Source organism: Macaca fascicularis, chromosome 10 (assembly GCF_037993035.2).
Source record: "Macaca fascicularis isolate 582-1 chromosome 10, T2T-MFA8v1.1".
NCBI lineage: Eukaryota > Metazoa > Chordata > Mammalia > Primates > Cercopithecidae > Macaca > Macaca fascicularis.
This window is the reverse complement of record NC_088384.1, coordinates 62,404,379-62,419,849: the sequence shown is the minus strand read 5'-3', so window position 1 is coordinate 62,419,849 and position 15,471 is coordinate 62,404,379. Positions and strand designations below refer to the sequence as shown.

Here is a 15,471-nt window from a genome sequence, read left to right as displayed (position 1 = left end):
CTTGGCATCTCAACTCTAATGCTGACTAACTGTGTGTGACCTGGGACATGGGACCTCCCCTCTCTGTGTCCTCATCTGTGAAATAACCCATAATGTGGTTTGATAGAATGAGACTTCCAAGAGAAGGTGCACAGATGCACAGCAAGTGGGCACCAACAGCCTTTGGGGGCGTGTGTGCAACATGGTACCATGGGCCAGGGTGGCTATTTCAGTTCAATTAAATCAGCAGCTCCCCGCCTGCATGAGCCACACTTCAAATGCCATTCAGCACCATGCACAGCCAGAGGCTGCCACCCTGGACAACACAGACGTGGGGCAGCTGAGAGTTCTGCCGGGCAGCACTGGCCAGCCCACATTTTAGCATAAATACTAGGTTTCGTTTTTCAGTACCTGGCATGTTCCAGGAAGGATGTTCCAGGATGTGAAGAGGGATCTAATTTGATTGCTTTCCATATAAAGAGTCGCTTGTCCCAGCGCCATCCCTGACAGCCTGCCCGTCCCCGCTGGCCTGTAAGGTGCTCTGTCTCTCCCACGAAGTTTCTATGTATGTGTGGCTCTCCTACTGCTCATCTGCCCCAGCGCCATGCCACCTTCACCCATTCTTCCCCTGGCATGTAGCACCTAATTAACTGTGTCGTTTCCTCAGTGATCATCTTTCTTGCTCTTTGTCTGTCTCTCTCCTCTACTCTCGACCCCTCCAGCATGCTAGCTCTATGGGGGCACAGACCTTCTCACTCACTGCTGTGTCTGCAGCATCTAGAACCATGCCTGGAACACAGGAGGTGCTCAACACATGGTTGTTTAGTGCATGAATGGATGATTGGTTTTCTGAACAAGCTATGATCTGTAAAGACCTACAGCCTTTGCCTGAAAGACCTTCCCATATCCATGTGGCAAACTCCTATTCATCCCTCAAGACGCAATTCAGCCACCTCCTGCTCTGTGAAGCCTTTACCCATGAATCTAGTTTATGGCACATGCTGTGCGGGAACAGCTCTCAGTCCCCCTACTGCCACCCCACTAGGTTGTTAGGTCTTTGAGGGAAAGAACACTGTTTTTCTCATCTTGGTCGTTGATATGGGATCAGAAGTGGGCCTGGGCTGTTGAGTTCTGAGGATGGTGCTGGAGGGAGGAAACCTTCCACATGGGTGGAGGAGCCAGTTAAGAGCCAGGAGGAAGCAGGCAAGGCTCAGGACACTGGAGACAAGAGAGACAAGAGCTTGGCCAGCAGCACCAGAGGCTTGCTGGGTCTACCAGGGGCTGCCCTTTTTCAGAGCTGGTTCAAAACCGAGAGAGTGGGGACAAATACACGATACTCACAGGCGGCTTTACAGCCAACCAAGAGCTGTTCGTCAGCTCTTCATAATTATAGAATCGATACTCAAATTCATTAGAAATCAGGAAAATCATCATACCCATGATACACAAATTCTCCCCACACATCTGGCAGACATTAAGAAGCCTGGCAACACCAGACTTGCAAACTCCACACATGCAGAACGTGCCCTGGGCAGCAGCGTCCACAGCAGACCATGCCCCAACACCACCCCAACAGACCTAAGGCTAAGCTGCCCTATGAAAGACGGTGATTGCGATGCCCAAACGTTTGTCTAAAGGTCACTTCCACTGTCCTTTCCTTGATCTTGCACTTACTTTATGGAGTTCAATACAGGGGCTTCTGAGCCCCCAGACACAGTGGACCATGCACGGACCCCTCTCAGTGTCCCCAGGAAGTACTGGCTCAGCCACTGGACTCAGACATAGATGGGGCTTTCCAATCCCAGGACACCCCAGTGCCCTGTGGATCCCGCCCAGAGACGTGAAATGCAGGAGTCCCCAGAGGAGGGGCCCAGGCTCCTGTCAGAACGAGGTTTGAGGACTAAGTTATCCTAGACACACCTGAGAAACTGTCCTCATCTCCGTCCTCTCTGACCCTCCTGATCACATGTGGACATCACCGGGCAGGGGTCCCCACCAGCTCTCTCCCACATCCCAGCCTTACCAGCACAGTCTTTTCATGGCAACTGAAAATGCTGTTTGTAAAGCACTGAAACAAATTATCAATCTTGCAATGGGTCAATTTAAAGAAAGCATTTAAGTAAATAATGGAACAATGGCACATAGAAGTACAGGGAGGCAGGTGACATCTGGGACACACTCTGACACAGGGTGGCCTCCCAGCGGGAGGGCAAGCCGGACCCCAGGCCACTGGGCAGGGCGGGAGAAGCCAGTCTGCCCAGCAGTGCACTGGCATTGGATCTGTGTGTGTCCAGGTCACGCCAGGCAGACAGTGTGCCTGGATGGACCTGGCATTGCAACACCTGGTTGCTCCTGCCCCTTCCCAGACCCAGACACCGAGAAGCTGGCAGACTCGAAACAAAGCGTGGCCTTGGTAAAGAAGACCATTCTAGTCCCTCATTCTGCATTCCCCTGGCATGGCGCTGTGCAGTGGGAACCACAGGTCAGATTTGTCCAAAGAGTCCCAGGGCAGCACACAGCCTGCACGCTCCAGAGCACACTCCAGCACACACGCGTGGTGGCTGCAGAGCTGGCTTGAGTGCGATGACCAAGCCCGTGAGGACACATGAGGCTGGACATTTTCTCATAAACTCCCTGTAACAGGGCTGGGCGATGTCTCCACCAGATAAACCATGGACAGAGGGGGAAACCCCCGAAGCTTAGCCAAGCCCAAGTGGGTCACGGCCACTGTGGATGCGTGTCCTGGAAGGACAGCAGAACCAGGGCATTTCAGAAACCTGACCGAACACGAGTGCTGTTCAGGCCCCTCCCCTGCAGTTTCCACTTGAGAGAGAAGAACACCGGGAGCTTGGCCCACAGTATCCCCTATCACCCCACTCTCCAGAGTCTGCTGCTCGTACAGAGGTGCCCATAATGGGCATGGGGTCAGGAATCAGGGAGGAGCTCTTCTCCAGGACACTCACCTTCTCCTTTGATGTCGTGGGGGTAGCCAATGACAGCACTTTCCGGCACTGCAGGGTGGTCGGCCTGTGTACAACAGAGAACAAAATGACAAAATGTGGCAGCCCCTGGTGCTAGAAGTGACTCGGACCAGGGACTCCCACCCGGACTTGCAGGCCCATAGGGGCATCATGGAGGTGCAGGAGTGAAGGGGGAGGCCCAGCCTGTGCTCACGATGGCGTCCTCAATCTCTGCGGTCCCCAGCCGGTGGCCACTGATGTTGATGACATCATCCATCCGCCCTGTGATCTGGTAATAGCCGCCCTCAGTTCGGTGAGCCCCGTCTCCAGTGAAGTAATAGCCTACAACAGCAGAGAAATTCAGCACCAGGAACCCTGAGCCAGGACCCACGTCCCCACCTCACTAAGCATGAAGCTCTGCAGCCCAGCACACAGCTGCAGTCTCGCCCATCGGCCCTCCTTGCAACTCCGATGCTTCCCTATGTTCTAGAGCATGGGCAGGTGGCTCCAAGACATTGAGACTTCGGGGAGCAGAAGGTATACAAGCAGCACTTCCATGACGCTTCTCCAAAACACTGAGTCTTGTTTACAAGCTTGAGACTGAAAATGACTGGTTCCAACAAGACAGAGGAGATAGCACTCATATAAATTTCCAACCCAAGGACAAAAAGGGAAACTAGGAAAAAAGAAAAGTAAACTGGAAGAAAACTCCCAGCCTTGGTGACAGTCTTCCAAGGTACTTCTCCACCCTCCCTCCCCAGTAGCTAACAGGATCCTACCACGGGCCTGGCTGCAGGGCAGGACTTCACACCCACACCTAAGTAGCCCCAAGAAAGTCCCCGAGCAGGGAATCAAGCCCACTGTCAAGATAAGGAAAGCCAGGGAGGTACAGCAAAGGGAGAGGGGGTCGGAGTCAAACTCTGGCCTCGGGAGCGCCTGTTCCTGGCCACTGTGCTACGCTGCACTCAAATCCCATTAAAAATGTTTTCTGAGAATAAGACTCCAGCAGTCAGCTGAAAAGGAATGAGAGGGTCCCTGACAGCCTGCTCACCTGGGTAGGCCTTGAAGTAGGCATCTACAAATCGCTGGTGGTCGCCATAGATAGTCCTGGCCATGCCTGGCCAGGCCTGAGAGATGCACAGGGCCCCGGAGACGTTGCTGCCCTCCACGACGCTGCCCTGTAGACCCCGGACATGCACGTGAGAGAGGGCAGGCTCTGGGTGACAAGTGTGCCAAAAAAATGACAAGCCCTGCCCTCAAGGGAGCTGTCCATAGCTCTCCCCTCTGCCCCGAGGAGGGCCCCAAGCCGCCTGTGTGGCCGCTAGCCAGTGCATGATACCAGTGCAGTGAACGCTGTGAGGTCAGCAGCCTCCTGCCAGGTACAGACCTGGGCACACAGGAGGGAGCTGGGCTGGGCAGGCAGGGATGAGGGAGGGCAAGCACATGGCCCCCATGCGGGGAAGGCCCATACACACCTTCTCATCCATGAGGACGGGGACGATGCCAAAGAAGGGCCTCATCGCCATGCCAGGGAGGATTTCCGCCCCTTCTTCCGAGGGCCGTGGTGCGATGCAGATGCCACCCGTTTCTGCAGGTATGACAAGGAAGAAATGCAAGATCGGCCCGGACCCAGGGATATGCGTATCCAGAGTGGGGGGTGGGTGGGACTGTCCCTATTGTGGGCAAGGAAACGCCTCAGGGGCACAACGATCTTTGAGGCAAACCAGATGTGCGTCTGGTGCCCTCCACGGCGGATATGAGAAGGAGCCCCAAGCTGGCCTCAGCCCCCGGAGCTCTGGCGTCCCACAGCCAGGTACAGGCCTCCTCGCCATGTCAGGGCCTTGCTTGAAGTAGGAAAGGGCAGAGCCCACCCACTTGCACATGAAGACGGGGAAAGAGAATTGCTTCTGGGCCCGCGCCTGTTCGACACGAACCCAGCAACGAAAAAAGATGCCCTCAAATCCTGCCGTCACATTATTTCTCTGGCACTCGCCTCTACCAGGGAAATGCCCCAGGGACTCAGCTAGAGAATCTCTGCCCCAGGTTTTCCCAAATGGATGGGACTGTCCCATGGGAACATCTCATTTTCTGGCTTGAGGATGAGCCCTCAGATAGTTACATTCATTACATCTGTGGTGGTCTCTCTCCCCAAGCATCCTAATAAATCAGATACCCAAGAGAAGGGGGACAAATCCAAACAAAATGTCACAGGAAAATTCCTTTTCTCACTAAAATTTAAATTTAGACTCACGCTTCCTTAGAAGATAGGGCCTGTCTCATTAGATGTTCCCCTGTTCAGAAAGGGGCACTTGGAAGGGACACGGCCCTTGAGCTCCTGCTGCACACCAGGCCTTGGGCAGCAAGCTGGGCTGTGTCGCCTCAGTTCACCCTCACCCAGGCCTGTGGGGGGCACCCCCACCTCACAAAGGAGGAAACCGAGGCTCAGAGAAGTTGTGACATGAGGTCCCATAGCTGGGAAACAGCAGCCAGGCGACCTCTGAGTTCCCTCACTCTAGGCCCCAGGGTTTCCGCAGTCTCGGGTGTTGACGTGTCTTCTATTGCACCTGCTGTTGAGAGCTCGGATCCCAGTCCCAGCCTCACACCCGACCCTGCTCCCCAGGCCTCCTCACCTGTCTGCCACCAGGTGTCCACCAGCGTGCACCTGCTGTCCCCCACCACCCTGTGAAGCCACTCCCAGGCCTCACAGTTGATGGGCTCTCCCACTGAAACCACACAGGAAAGAAAAAGATGTTAACAGGCTGCAAATAAACCTGAAACCAAAAGTAAGTTTTGTGTTTTTTTTGTTTTTCTTTTTTTGTTTCATTTTGTTTTGTTTGCATTGGTTTGGTTTTTGTTTTGTTTTGTTTTTTGAGACTGAGTCTCGCTCTGTCGCCCAGGATGGAGTAGAGTGGCATGATCTTGGCTCACTGCAACCTCCACCTCCCAGGTTCAAGCAATTCTCCTGCCTCAGCTTCCTGAGTAGCTGGGATTACAGGTGCCTGCCACCACACCCAGCTAATTTTTTTGTATTTTTAGCAGAGATCGGGTTTCACCATGTTGGCCAGGCTGTTCTCGAACTCCTGACCTCAGGTGATCTGCCAGCCTTGGCCTCCCCAAAGTGCTGGGGTTACAGGTGTGAGCCGCCGTGCCCAGCCAAATAAAGAGATTTTTAAGGAGAAAACAGCTCTGTAATTTTTTTTTTTTTTTTGAAGAACATACAAGGAGACCTGAAAATGCAGTGAGGCATATCATATTTATGGTCATCAAAGAAATGCACATGACTGTGACGTATTTTTATCATTAGATGGTTGAAAATCAAAAAGCCAGCAAGAATGTGGGGAAAACAGGATTTCACAGACACCAATAGGAAGGTAGTGTGGTTCAGCAATTTTGGGGAGCAATCTGGATGTTTCTCTTAACATTTAAAACTCCGTACATCCAATACAACTACTTTGAGCAACTGCTTGGGGCAGAATCTACTACGGCAGAACACCTCAAAACATGACCCCTGACGTACACCCCACAGAAATGACTGCAGATGCCACCAGAAGTGGCCATGTAAAGGGTGTCCTCAGCAGCTCTGCTCATGCCAGAAACCACACACATCCCTCAGGAGTAGGTGGCTAAATACAACATGGCATGCTCCTGCAGAGGAACGCCACACTGCAAAGAAGATGGCGAACCTCCACGACCCACGGCGGCATGGGTGAGTCTGAGGCACGATGCTGAGAAAGGGAGGGGTGTGCTGTGTGATCCCACCCAACTGAGGTTCAAGTGCAGCCACATCTGTCCGTGGTGATGCAGGCTACACTGTGATCACGGCTCAGGTAACTCCTGTGACTGGCAGGAGCCATAAGGGGGCCTCTGGGGACTGGGAATTTCTGTAGCACTTATACATGTAAACATCTCTCTAGTTGAACACTTAACATCTGTACCCTTTAGTATACATTATATCTCAATAGAAAGGAAAAAGATACACATACACCCTAGCATTCTCAGTGTCTATCTTATGACATTTCCACACCAGGCCAGCACTCAGCCAGAACTCTCCAGGCTAGACGCACTGTCACTAAAACACTGACATATTCTCGTGCTGGTGTTTGCCCCTTGCTCAGGACCACTCACAACCCACAGCCTATCCCAGCAGCGGCCCCCGCATCAGTGCTGCATGATCAGTGCTGGCCACATGGGCGGCTCGGTGTCTTATGTGTCACACCTGCACTCAGAACATCCACAAGGGGCAGGGAGATGCCCTGCAGCACTGGTGGACACGCTGGGAGACTGCGACAGCCTGCACCCAGCCACGGGGATGTGACCACACGAGCCAGGGCAATCCCCACAGCAGGGCAGATCCATGTGGAAAAAATGCAGATTCTACGATCTTAAAACAAACATTACAGCATAATAGCACAGTGTGGTGACTTTGGTGTTAAAGAAAACATCATTTAACAGAGCCGCAATCCACTACAGGAACTGAATTGCGGAGACGGGACCGAAGGCGCAGGAGCAACAACACCTGGAGCAGAGGTCAGGGAAAATCTTAGCTTTTTTTTTTTTTTTAGAGAGACAAGGATCTCGCTCTGTTGCCTGGACTGGAGTGCAGTGGCACAATCATGGCTCACTGCAATCTTGACCTCCGGGGCTCAAGGCTCCTCCCATCTCAGTCTCCCAAGTAGCCAGGACTACAGGCATGTACCCCCACGCCCAGCTCCTAAGGACATCAGCTTTAAGGTCAATGCTCCAATTTCTTCTTTTCACAAGAGCTTATCCATGTATTACTTATGAAATTGAAAGTTTAAAAAAGCTTTGAGAAATACACTTCTAGGGGGAGGGTCTTGAGTAATTGGGATTCTGACGACTCAATGGATTAAATGTCATGAGGGCTGATCCTAGCTGCCTGGAATGGGTCTGGGCTCTGGAATTGCACTGACAAGTGTGCCAGCACAGTGCTGGCCCTGGCCAAGGTGTGGAACACACACTGACCCCCAGCACTGCTCCAAGGTGCTGGGAGCCTCAGGTGCAAGACATCACAGGACGCCGCGCTGCCTGCCAGCACTGTGTACCAAGAACAGCACAACGAGGTGTGTGATTGGCACCTGGCCTCCCGCAGGGTTCTGCGGCTAGAACCCGTTATGCAACAGGAATAGGAATGTGCCTATTGACCAGCTAAATACACAAAACCCAGCTGAGCCTATGCTGGGGGCTGGCCCCCTGGCTCAGAGGTGTTCCAGGTCTGTGGGGACAGAGGCTGCTGGGATACACATCACACTCTAATGCAGCTACCAGAGCACACCCCTTCCTGAAATGCACTTAGTGTGGTACCCCTTGTCACTGGACCCCGTGAATCTTCCTTCAGCAGACAAATCCCATGAGTGCATCTGGAAAACCAAATCTTGGCCTTCAGCCCTGTCCCCACCTAATGCCTAGGGCCCACTCATGTGGCCCTGCTGACAACACCTAGAGAATCTGGGAGAGTGTCTATGGCCCTGACCACCCCACTGTTTGTTCCCAGTTCCCAAGTACTGTATGGCCCAGAATCACACCAGCCTCTCAAGCCCAGCTCCAGCATGCCAAGAGAGACCACCCAAACTCACCACTTGCTGTGGTTTCAATGTTTGTCCCTTCCAAATCTCATGTTGAAATGTAATTGCCATTGTAACAGTATTAAGAGGTGGAACCTTTATGAGGTGATTATGCCAAGAGGCTTCTACCCTCATGAGTGGGATTGGTGCCATTATAAAAGGGTGAGTTCAACTTCCTCTTGCTCTCTCTCACCCTCTTTTTGCCCTTCCACCGTCGGACAATGCAGCAAGAAGGCCCTCACCAGATGCCAGCACCTTGATGTGGACTTCCCAGCCTCCAGAAACGTGAACCAATAAACCTCTGTTCATTATAAATCATCCAGTTTCAGGGTATTCTATTACAGCAGCACAAAGCAAACCAAGACACACCATCTGGAAAGGAGCTCCATGCTCTTTCTGAGAGGTGGAGGGACAGTATGGCAAGGGAAGCAGAGTGAGCCAGGACCCTAGGACCTGCTGAGGGTACAGGGTGGGTGCCTAGAGCCCATCAATCAGGTGGGGGGCAGAGTGAGTTTTACTGACTCTAGAACCAGGTACTGGGTTCAGCACAGGGTGCCCCACTTGCTGAGTGACCTTGGGCAGGTTCGCTGACCTCTCTGTGCCTCCTCTTCCTCCTCTGTAATGTGAAGCAATATCTGCTCTTTGCTCAAAGGATGTGAAGATAAAGGCATTTAATACATATTTGCTCTTATTAATAGTATTCAAACCCCTCCTGCTTTTTAATCTAGAAAGCTCTTTGAGAAAAGAAGGTTTTTACTGTTAAGGGGAAAATAAGGGAAAAGAGGAGGAGGAGTCATTGGATGCCTGCTATTCCTCAGGAGCTCTCCCCGTTAATCATCTCCATGCTAAACATTACACTAAGGCTCACATCTGACCCTCTGTGGCATCCTCACCACCCTGCAGGTAGGTCTCATCCCCATCTCACATTTGAGAACAAGTGGTGAACTCTGCAGGGCACAGCCCCAGCTGCAGTGCCTCTCAACCTGTGGCCCAGATGCCCGCATGGCCTCGTGGTCACCCAGCGGTAGCAGAATCACATGTTCACCGCACTCCCTTCCCACGGATGCATGTGGTAGAATGGGACACTCTTCCGTGGTCACTGCCCTGCATGCTTCCCCAGTGAAAAGCCACCAAGCAGGTGGCTGACCACATGTGACCACACATGTAAAGGCAGACATGAAATGTGGCAGGGACAGGAGAGGGAACAGCAGTCACCAGCACCCAGTCCCTCCCAGCACCAGCCCGAAAGACAGACACCGCCGATACTGTCGAAACCATGACACCGTCACCTTTCCAAAATATTTCCACGTGACTTGGCAACATCCATCAACATTACCAATAGGCCTAAGCTTTGAACTGTCTGCCTGGAAACATCTACAGTAGCAGCAGGGCAAAAGCGCAGGATGGTATCCACTCCACGGACTTGGAGACAATCAAAAGGTCTAACAACGGGGCAGTGTTTAGCAAACTGTAGTTATACTATTATTATTATTATTACTATTTAGAAGACTGAATCTCACTCTGTCACCAGGCTGGAGCGCAGTGGTGCAATCCTAGTTCACTGCAGCCTGAAACTCCTGGGCTCAAGCAATCCTCCCACCTCAGCCTTTGCCACCACACCCAGCTAAGTTACACAATTAAATCCCATGCAGCCACTAAAGAAATGACTTGGCCCTTAACTTATTGAGTGGCTAAGTATTCTTAATGAAGATTAAGCTACAGAAATTGGGCACAGAAACGATGGCACAGAAAATGTCTGGAATGTTTTTCCCCAGACTGGTAACTGCTGCCAGCTCTGGGGAGGGGCTTATAGGTGGGAAGAGGTGCTTTCTACCAGATCCAGTCTGGCGTTGCATGAATTCACACATACAAAGCCGGGCAGCTTCATGACTGAAGTCCTGCTGAAGCACGTATTGGCTCTGAGGGTCTAAGGCAAGTGCACCCTCTCCTGCTGCAGGGCCGGCCACTCACCTGACCCCAGGGTCCGCAGGGAGGAGCGATCGTACTTCTTCACCCAAGCATCACCGTATTTCAGCAACAGCCGGACAGCCGTTGGAGCGCCATAGAACTGATTGATCTTCAACCTCTCTACTGTCTCCCAGTACCGACCTACAGAAAGGCCGAAATTCACTGTCAGCAGGAGAGCTGACATGATCTACTTTAAACTTAGAGATCAGCCAAGACTTCCTGAGTGCTGGGCATGTGCAGATGTGCATATGTCCATATAAAAAGGATCCCTCCCAACCCCCCCACCAGTGAAAGACAGAAAGAAGCCCCATAGGACAAGTCTCCAATGGCGGCTCTCCTCCCAGCACTCCCCAGATCCATGGGTGGCACATTCAGCAACAGTCTTCACCTGGCTTAGGGTGATGGCCTAGTTCAAGGCGATACTATGTGGATTTAATAACCCGTGGAGCATTAACACAGAGCTTACACTTACATGGGCTCTAAAGTGGTGACTGGGGCTTCCCCTCGTGACAGCAGAGCTGCCACTGTGTGTGTCCCAGGGAGCAGGGCCATATGCCCAGCATGCACACCCCTGATTCCTGTAAACCCACCATCCACACCATCCCCTCCACATGGGACACTGAGCTTCCAGGGGCTGAAGTGGTGGCCTGAGACAGCACCTGGGCCATGGCCCTGAATCCCTGGTCTTGCCCCTACAACTTCTTCCTTGAGCACACCCAGACCCCAAAGGCAGGGATGGAGTACTGGGAGGTGATAACACAGTTCGTGCACAGTTGTCAGCGCCATGGAACGCTGTGGCAGCAGCCTTTGGGCAGAGCCACCATGGCCTTCTTACATTAAAGCAAATATTTGAAGACACTGCTGTGTGGGAGGACGATGCCCAAGGGAGCCAGACTTCACCTTGTTTTCAAAGTGATCTCAATGTAATGGAGATGGTTCTAGGCCATGCATAACATGGTCTGAGGGATGGCCCTGAAGGTTCAAGGGGCAGGGCTTGGGAAACAGAAGAGGCAGGCTGCTGGTCCTAGCCTCGAGAAAGGGCTGGATCTGGGCAGGCGGCCTAGAGGTGAGAAGGATACCAAAGTGATGGCCCGAGGCCGGCAGTTTAAGTCAGAGGGCAGGACTACAGGAGCAGGGGCCTTGAGATGTCCTCCAGCGCCAAGTCAGACTCCCTGCTGCTGCCCATCAGATCTTTCTGAAGACCCAGTGCCTGGCCCCACCGGGCATCTCGACAGCAGGACCTGGAGAGCCATACCCTCACCACAGCCCAGGTGTCCCCCTTCCATGAGCCTCTCCACAAGCCTCGAGCCTCAGGCTCTCTCCCCCTGACACCAGCATGGGGTCCCAAACAGGGTTCACCATCCTTACCAGCATTGGGGTAAACTGGGGTGCTCTCAAAAAGGACACTGGTGGCTCCATTGCAGAGAGGCCCATACACCACGTAGCTGTGTCCTGTAATCCAGCCAATGTCAGCCACACAGCCGAAGATGTCACCTGGCCGGTGGTCAAACACAAGCTGCAGAGACAGGAAGGGAGCATCAGGAGCTTGTCCCCCCACTCCACCATGTTCACCAGGTCACTAGGAAATCGGCATGCATATGCTGCAGGCCACAGCTGTGAGAGGCAGCTGGCTCATCAAACGGCCTCCAGCAGCAGGACAGGTGGGAACACTGCAGAGTCCGTCTAGTTGTATGTTTAACACGTGGACACCTTTTTGCATTGCCTTACGCCACGATTTTTTAAACCTCTTAAGAACTACAAAAAATAAAAGTCAAAAAGGCCAAGAACGGCATCAAGCATCATCAGCTTCGAGAAGCATGAGAGGACAGACATCTGAATCCCCTTTATTCTTCCACAGCAGCTCATTGGAGCCTGATCCCATCTCAGGATCCAACTGCCCATATGCAGGAAACAGAGGGCAGAGGGACAACAGGCACAACCCAGACCAAAGGACACCAGAGAAAAATGGCTGGACACGACAATGGCCAAGTGTAAGGAAATGGGGGAGCATAGGCTTAAAAGGACTTAAAAGACATATCAACAATATTTTAGGCCGGGCTCAGTGGCTCACACCTATAATTCCAACACTTGGAGAGGCCAAGGCGGGTGGATCACTTGAGGTCAGGAGTTCGAGACCAGCCTGGCCAACATGGCAAAACACTGTCTCTACTAAAAATACAAAAAAAATTTAGCAGGGTGTGGTGGCAGGTGCCTGTAATTTCAGCTACTCAGAAAGCTGAGACAGGAGAGTCACTTGAACCCAGGAAATGAAGGTTGCAGTAAGCTGAGATCACACCACTGCACTCCAACCTGCACAACAGAGTGAGACTCCATGAAGAAAAAATACATATTTTAATGGGCAACAGTAAGCTACAGTGCCCATGGACACACATACGAGCCACAAAACTATCAAAAGAAAAACACAGGGCAGGGGCGCAAGACGCATCAGGACCTGTTGGACGGGGCTGCAGCCACATGGGCCTGGAAGGGGCTTCTGAGAAACGGGTGGCCTTTCACCTCTTGACCAAAGTGGCATTTGCCTTATAATAATTCATTAAGCCACACATTTAATTTGGGTGGTTTTCTGTATCTGTTCTAAAAAGAGTTTTAAAAAATCTTTGGGTGAGTGGCCCTTAGTGTCCTGCTGCCATGTTACATGGTCAGATTCTCTGGGAGTTTCTAGACAGTGCAGTGGGGGCTCGAGGCAGCCAGGGCCCTGAGGAGCTGTGGGGTGGGGAGACTCGAGGGGCCCTGCCCCAAATAGGCCAGGAAGAAACACTGACCTCTCACACCTACAGGCCTCGCTCTGCAGCAGGAGGACTTCTGGCCCTGCCCCTGCCTGGAGCCCTGCCGAGGGCCCAGCACCGCCCCGCACAGGCCTGTACCTTGTGGGTCAGGGCGGCATACAGCAGGTAGCCTGCCTGGGTATGGACAATGCCCTTGGGCATTCCAGTGCTCCCTGAGGTGTACAGCATGAAGAGCACGTCCTCGCTGCCCATGCTCTCTGGGGCGCATACAGGGTCCTCCTTGGCCATTTCCTGGAAGGGACAAGAAACAAAGAGCCCACCGAGGGCACTCAGCCTCTCTGAGAGCACCACTCCCCCTCCACAGCAGGACTCCGCACACGGGATTCAGAATTCACCTGCTCTCATCTGTCCAAGTTCAATTCCAAATGTGGAAAGGACACAAAACAAAAGGGTGGGTGCAATCATTTGTGTTACAGTAAGTGTTCCAATCTCCTTGTCGTATTGGAGTTTTATCTTCCCAGACAGTACTCAAGCTCACCAAATACCACAGAGGAATCCTGGGCACCTCTAGGGAACCCAAATTGAGAACTACAACCCAAGAAGTCTCAGAGCCAGCTAACTTGATATGACCTCTCCTCAAACTGTGCAAAGTGAGGTAACCCACCTGCTCCAGCGGGATGTCCAGATCCCCCATGTGGACCTTGTTGTCTGTCCTGTGAGCCACCAGGACATGCTGCACGGTGGGGCAGTGCTTCACAGCCTCGTCCACTATTTTCTTCAGCTCCATCACGCGCCCACCCCGGAGTCCTTGGTTGAAGGTGATAACCACCTTGCACTTGGCTAACAGAGACAACACAGACATTTCTGATCAGTCTCCTCCCGACTTTGACCCTCATACCTCTGACTCACATAGGATATCCAGGCCTAGGACTGTGAGAAACTCAGTCCAATCTTGAGTAAAAGACTCAATGGAAAAAGTGAGGGGCTGTCTGCTCTCCAGCCTTTGTGTGCCATGAAGAAGCACCAGGCCTTTGTGCAGTTCTGAGGCTAAGGGGAAGGAACCAGAGATAAATTACTTTGAAGCTCAACTCTTCCTCCTTGAGTCAGCAGCATAAAGACAATTTGCCAACCAGACTTCCACCTTTCTCTCCTGTCTGCCCAGGAGCAAACCCCAGGAAAGGGGCCATCATGCCACCTGCAGCAATCAAGGTGACAGAGAAACACCGAGAGGCAGAGACCAAGAAAGCTGGACAAACAGAGGCCAAGCCCAAAGGTGTCCCATGTGGCCAGGCCCTGTCTAGAGTGACGTGTGTGGGCCAAGAGCCTTCACTGTCCAGAGATCAGAAACTACACCCCAGTGGATGATTGGGAGCTAACTGCCCTCCTCACCTGCAGGAGAAGGCTCTCCTGATCCCACACCTGCTCTTCAATGACCAATGGTGCTCAGCCAGGCCCAGGGGGAAGCCAGGAGGACCCTAGCTTCCATGGTTAACCTAGGGGGAGGCCCAGAGCAGGGAAGAGGGGTGCACGCACAATGGGCCTCAAGACCCCAGGAAAAGGAGGTGTCTGCCATGCAGACACCTTCCCCAGTGCGGGATGACCCAGAGGGATCACAGCTGCAGAGGGTTACTACACAGCCCCTCAGGAAGAGCCTGGGACAAATGTCCAGCTGTGACCCTGACTGGCAGGGCCTCACCCACATCCCTCAGGCCTTTCAGTCATTTTGCACCAAAGGTCTCTTGCAGAGCTATGGACAGAAGTGCTTGGGAACCCTCGACCAATGACTCTCAATAGTTGGGGTACAAATCCTTGACCACCCTTTGGTGGGTACAACTCCCCACCCTTTGCATCGAGCCATTTGAGGCATGTGTGCCACATTCCTGTCCAGAGCCTCTCTGCAGATGAATCTCCAGTCACCCCCTGTGGCCTCACTCACCACTGCCCTACCACACTTCCAAGACAGACTCTGGTCTCAATGTTCCCTTTGGGAGAGTCCTACCTAAATAAATCTGAAAGCACTTTTGCATAACATGCCCACCCTTTCTCCTCCTGAGAGCCCTGGAGATGTCATGGCCATGAAGGTTCCCTGAGAATTCTGCAGCACACACAGGACCATCCAGGGATCAGAGAGATACTCTAGGCTGCCACCCCTGCCTGGCACCAAGAGCCATGGCTACACACATTCTTTGCCCTTCAAGCTTCAGCGATAGCTCACCTGGGGAAACCAAGTCAGTT

General features: G+C 52.7%; 1 protein-coding gene across 5 annotated transcripts in view; it reads right to left on the bottom strand.

Annotated features, from left to right (window-relative positions):
- The window catches only part of ACSS1 (acyl-CoA synthetase short chain family member 1), a 60,594-nt gene that overhangs the window by 3,291 nt on the left and 41,832 nt on the right, over positions 1–15,471 (bottom strand). The window contains exons 4-12 of one of the 5 annotated variants that reach the window (XR_012419061.1): positions 13,901–14,076; positions 13,273–13,527; positions 11,858–12,005; positions 10,493–10,630; positions 5,570–5,662; positions 4,415–4,527; positions 3,991–4,117; positions 3,154–3,281; positions 2,943–3,006 (exon numbers count right to left, since the gene is read on the bottom strand). Coding sequence is in view for 4 of the 5 variants with exons in the window: in XM_005568146.4 (XP_005568203.1) it covers positions 2,943–3,006; positions 3,154–3,281; positions 3,991–4,117; positions 4,415–4,527; positions 5,570–5,662; positions 10,493–10,630; positions 11,858–12,005; positions 13,375–13,527; positions 13,901–14,076 (1,140 nt within the window). In the remaining variant the exon portion in view is untranslated. The remainder of the gene's footprint in view (positions 1–2,942; positions 3,007–3,153; positions 3,282–3,990; positions 4,118–4,414; positions 4,528–5,569; positions 5,663–10,492; positions 10,631–11,857; positions 12,006–13,272; positions 13,528–13,900; positions 14,077–15,471) is intronic. The other 4 variants (XM_005568146.4, XM_045362374.2, XM_005568147.5 and 1 more) reach the window with 4 other exon arrangements.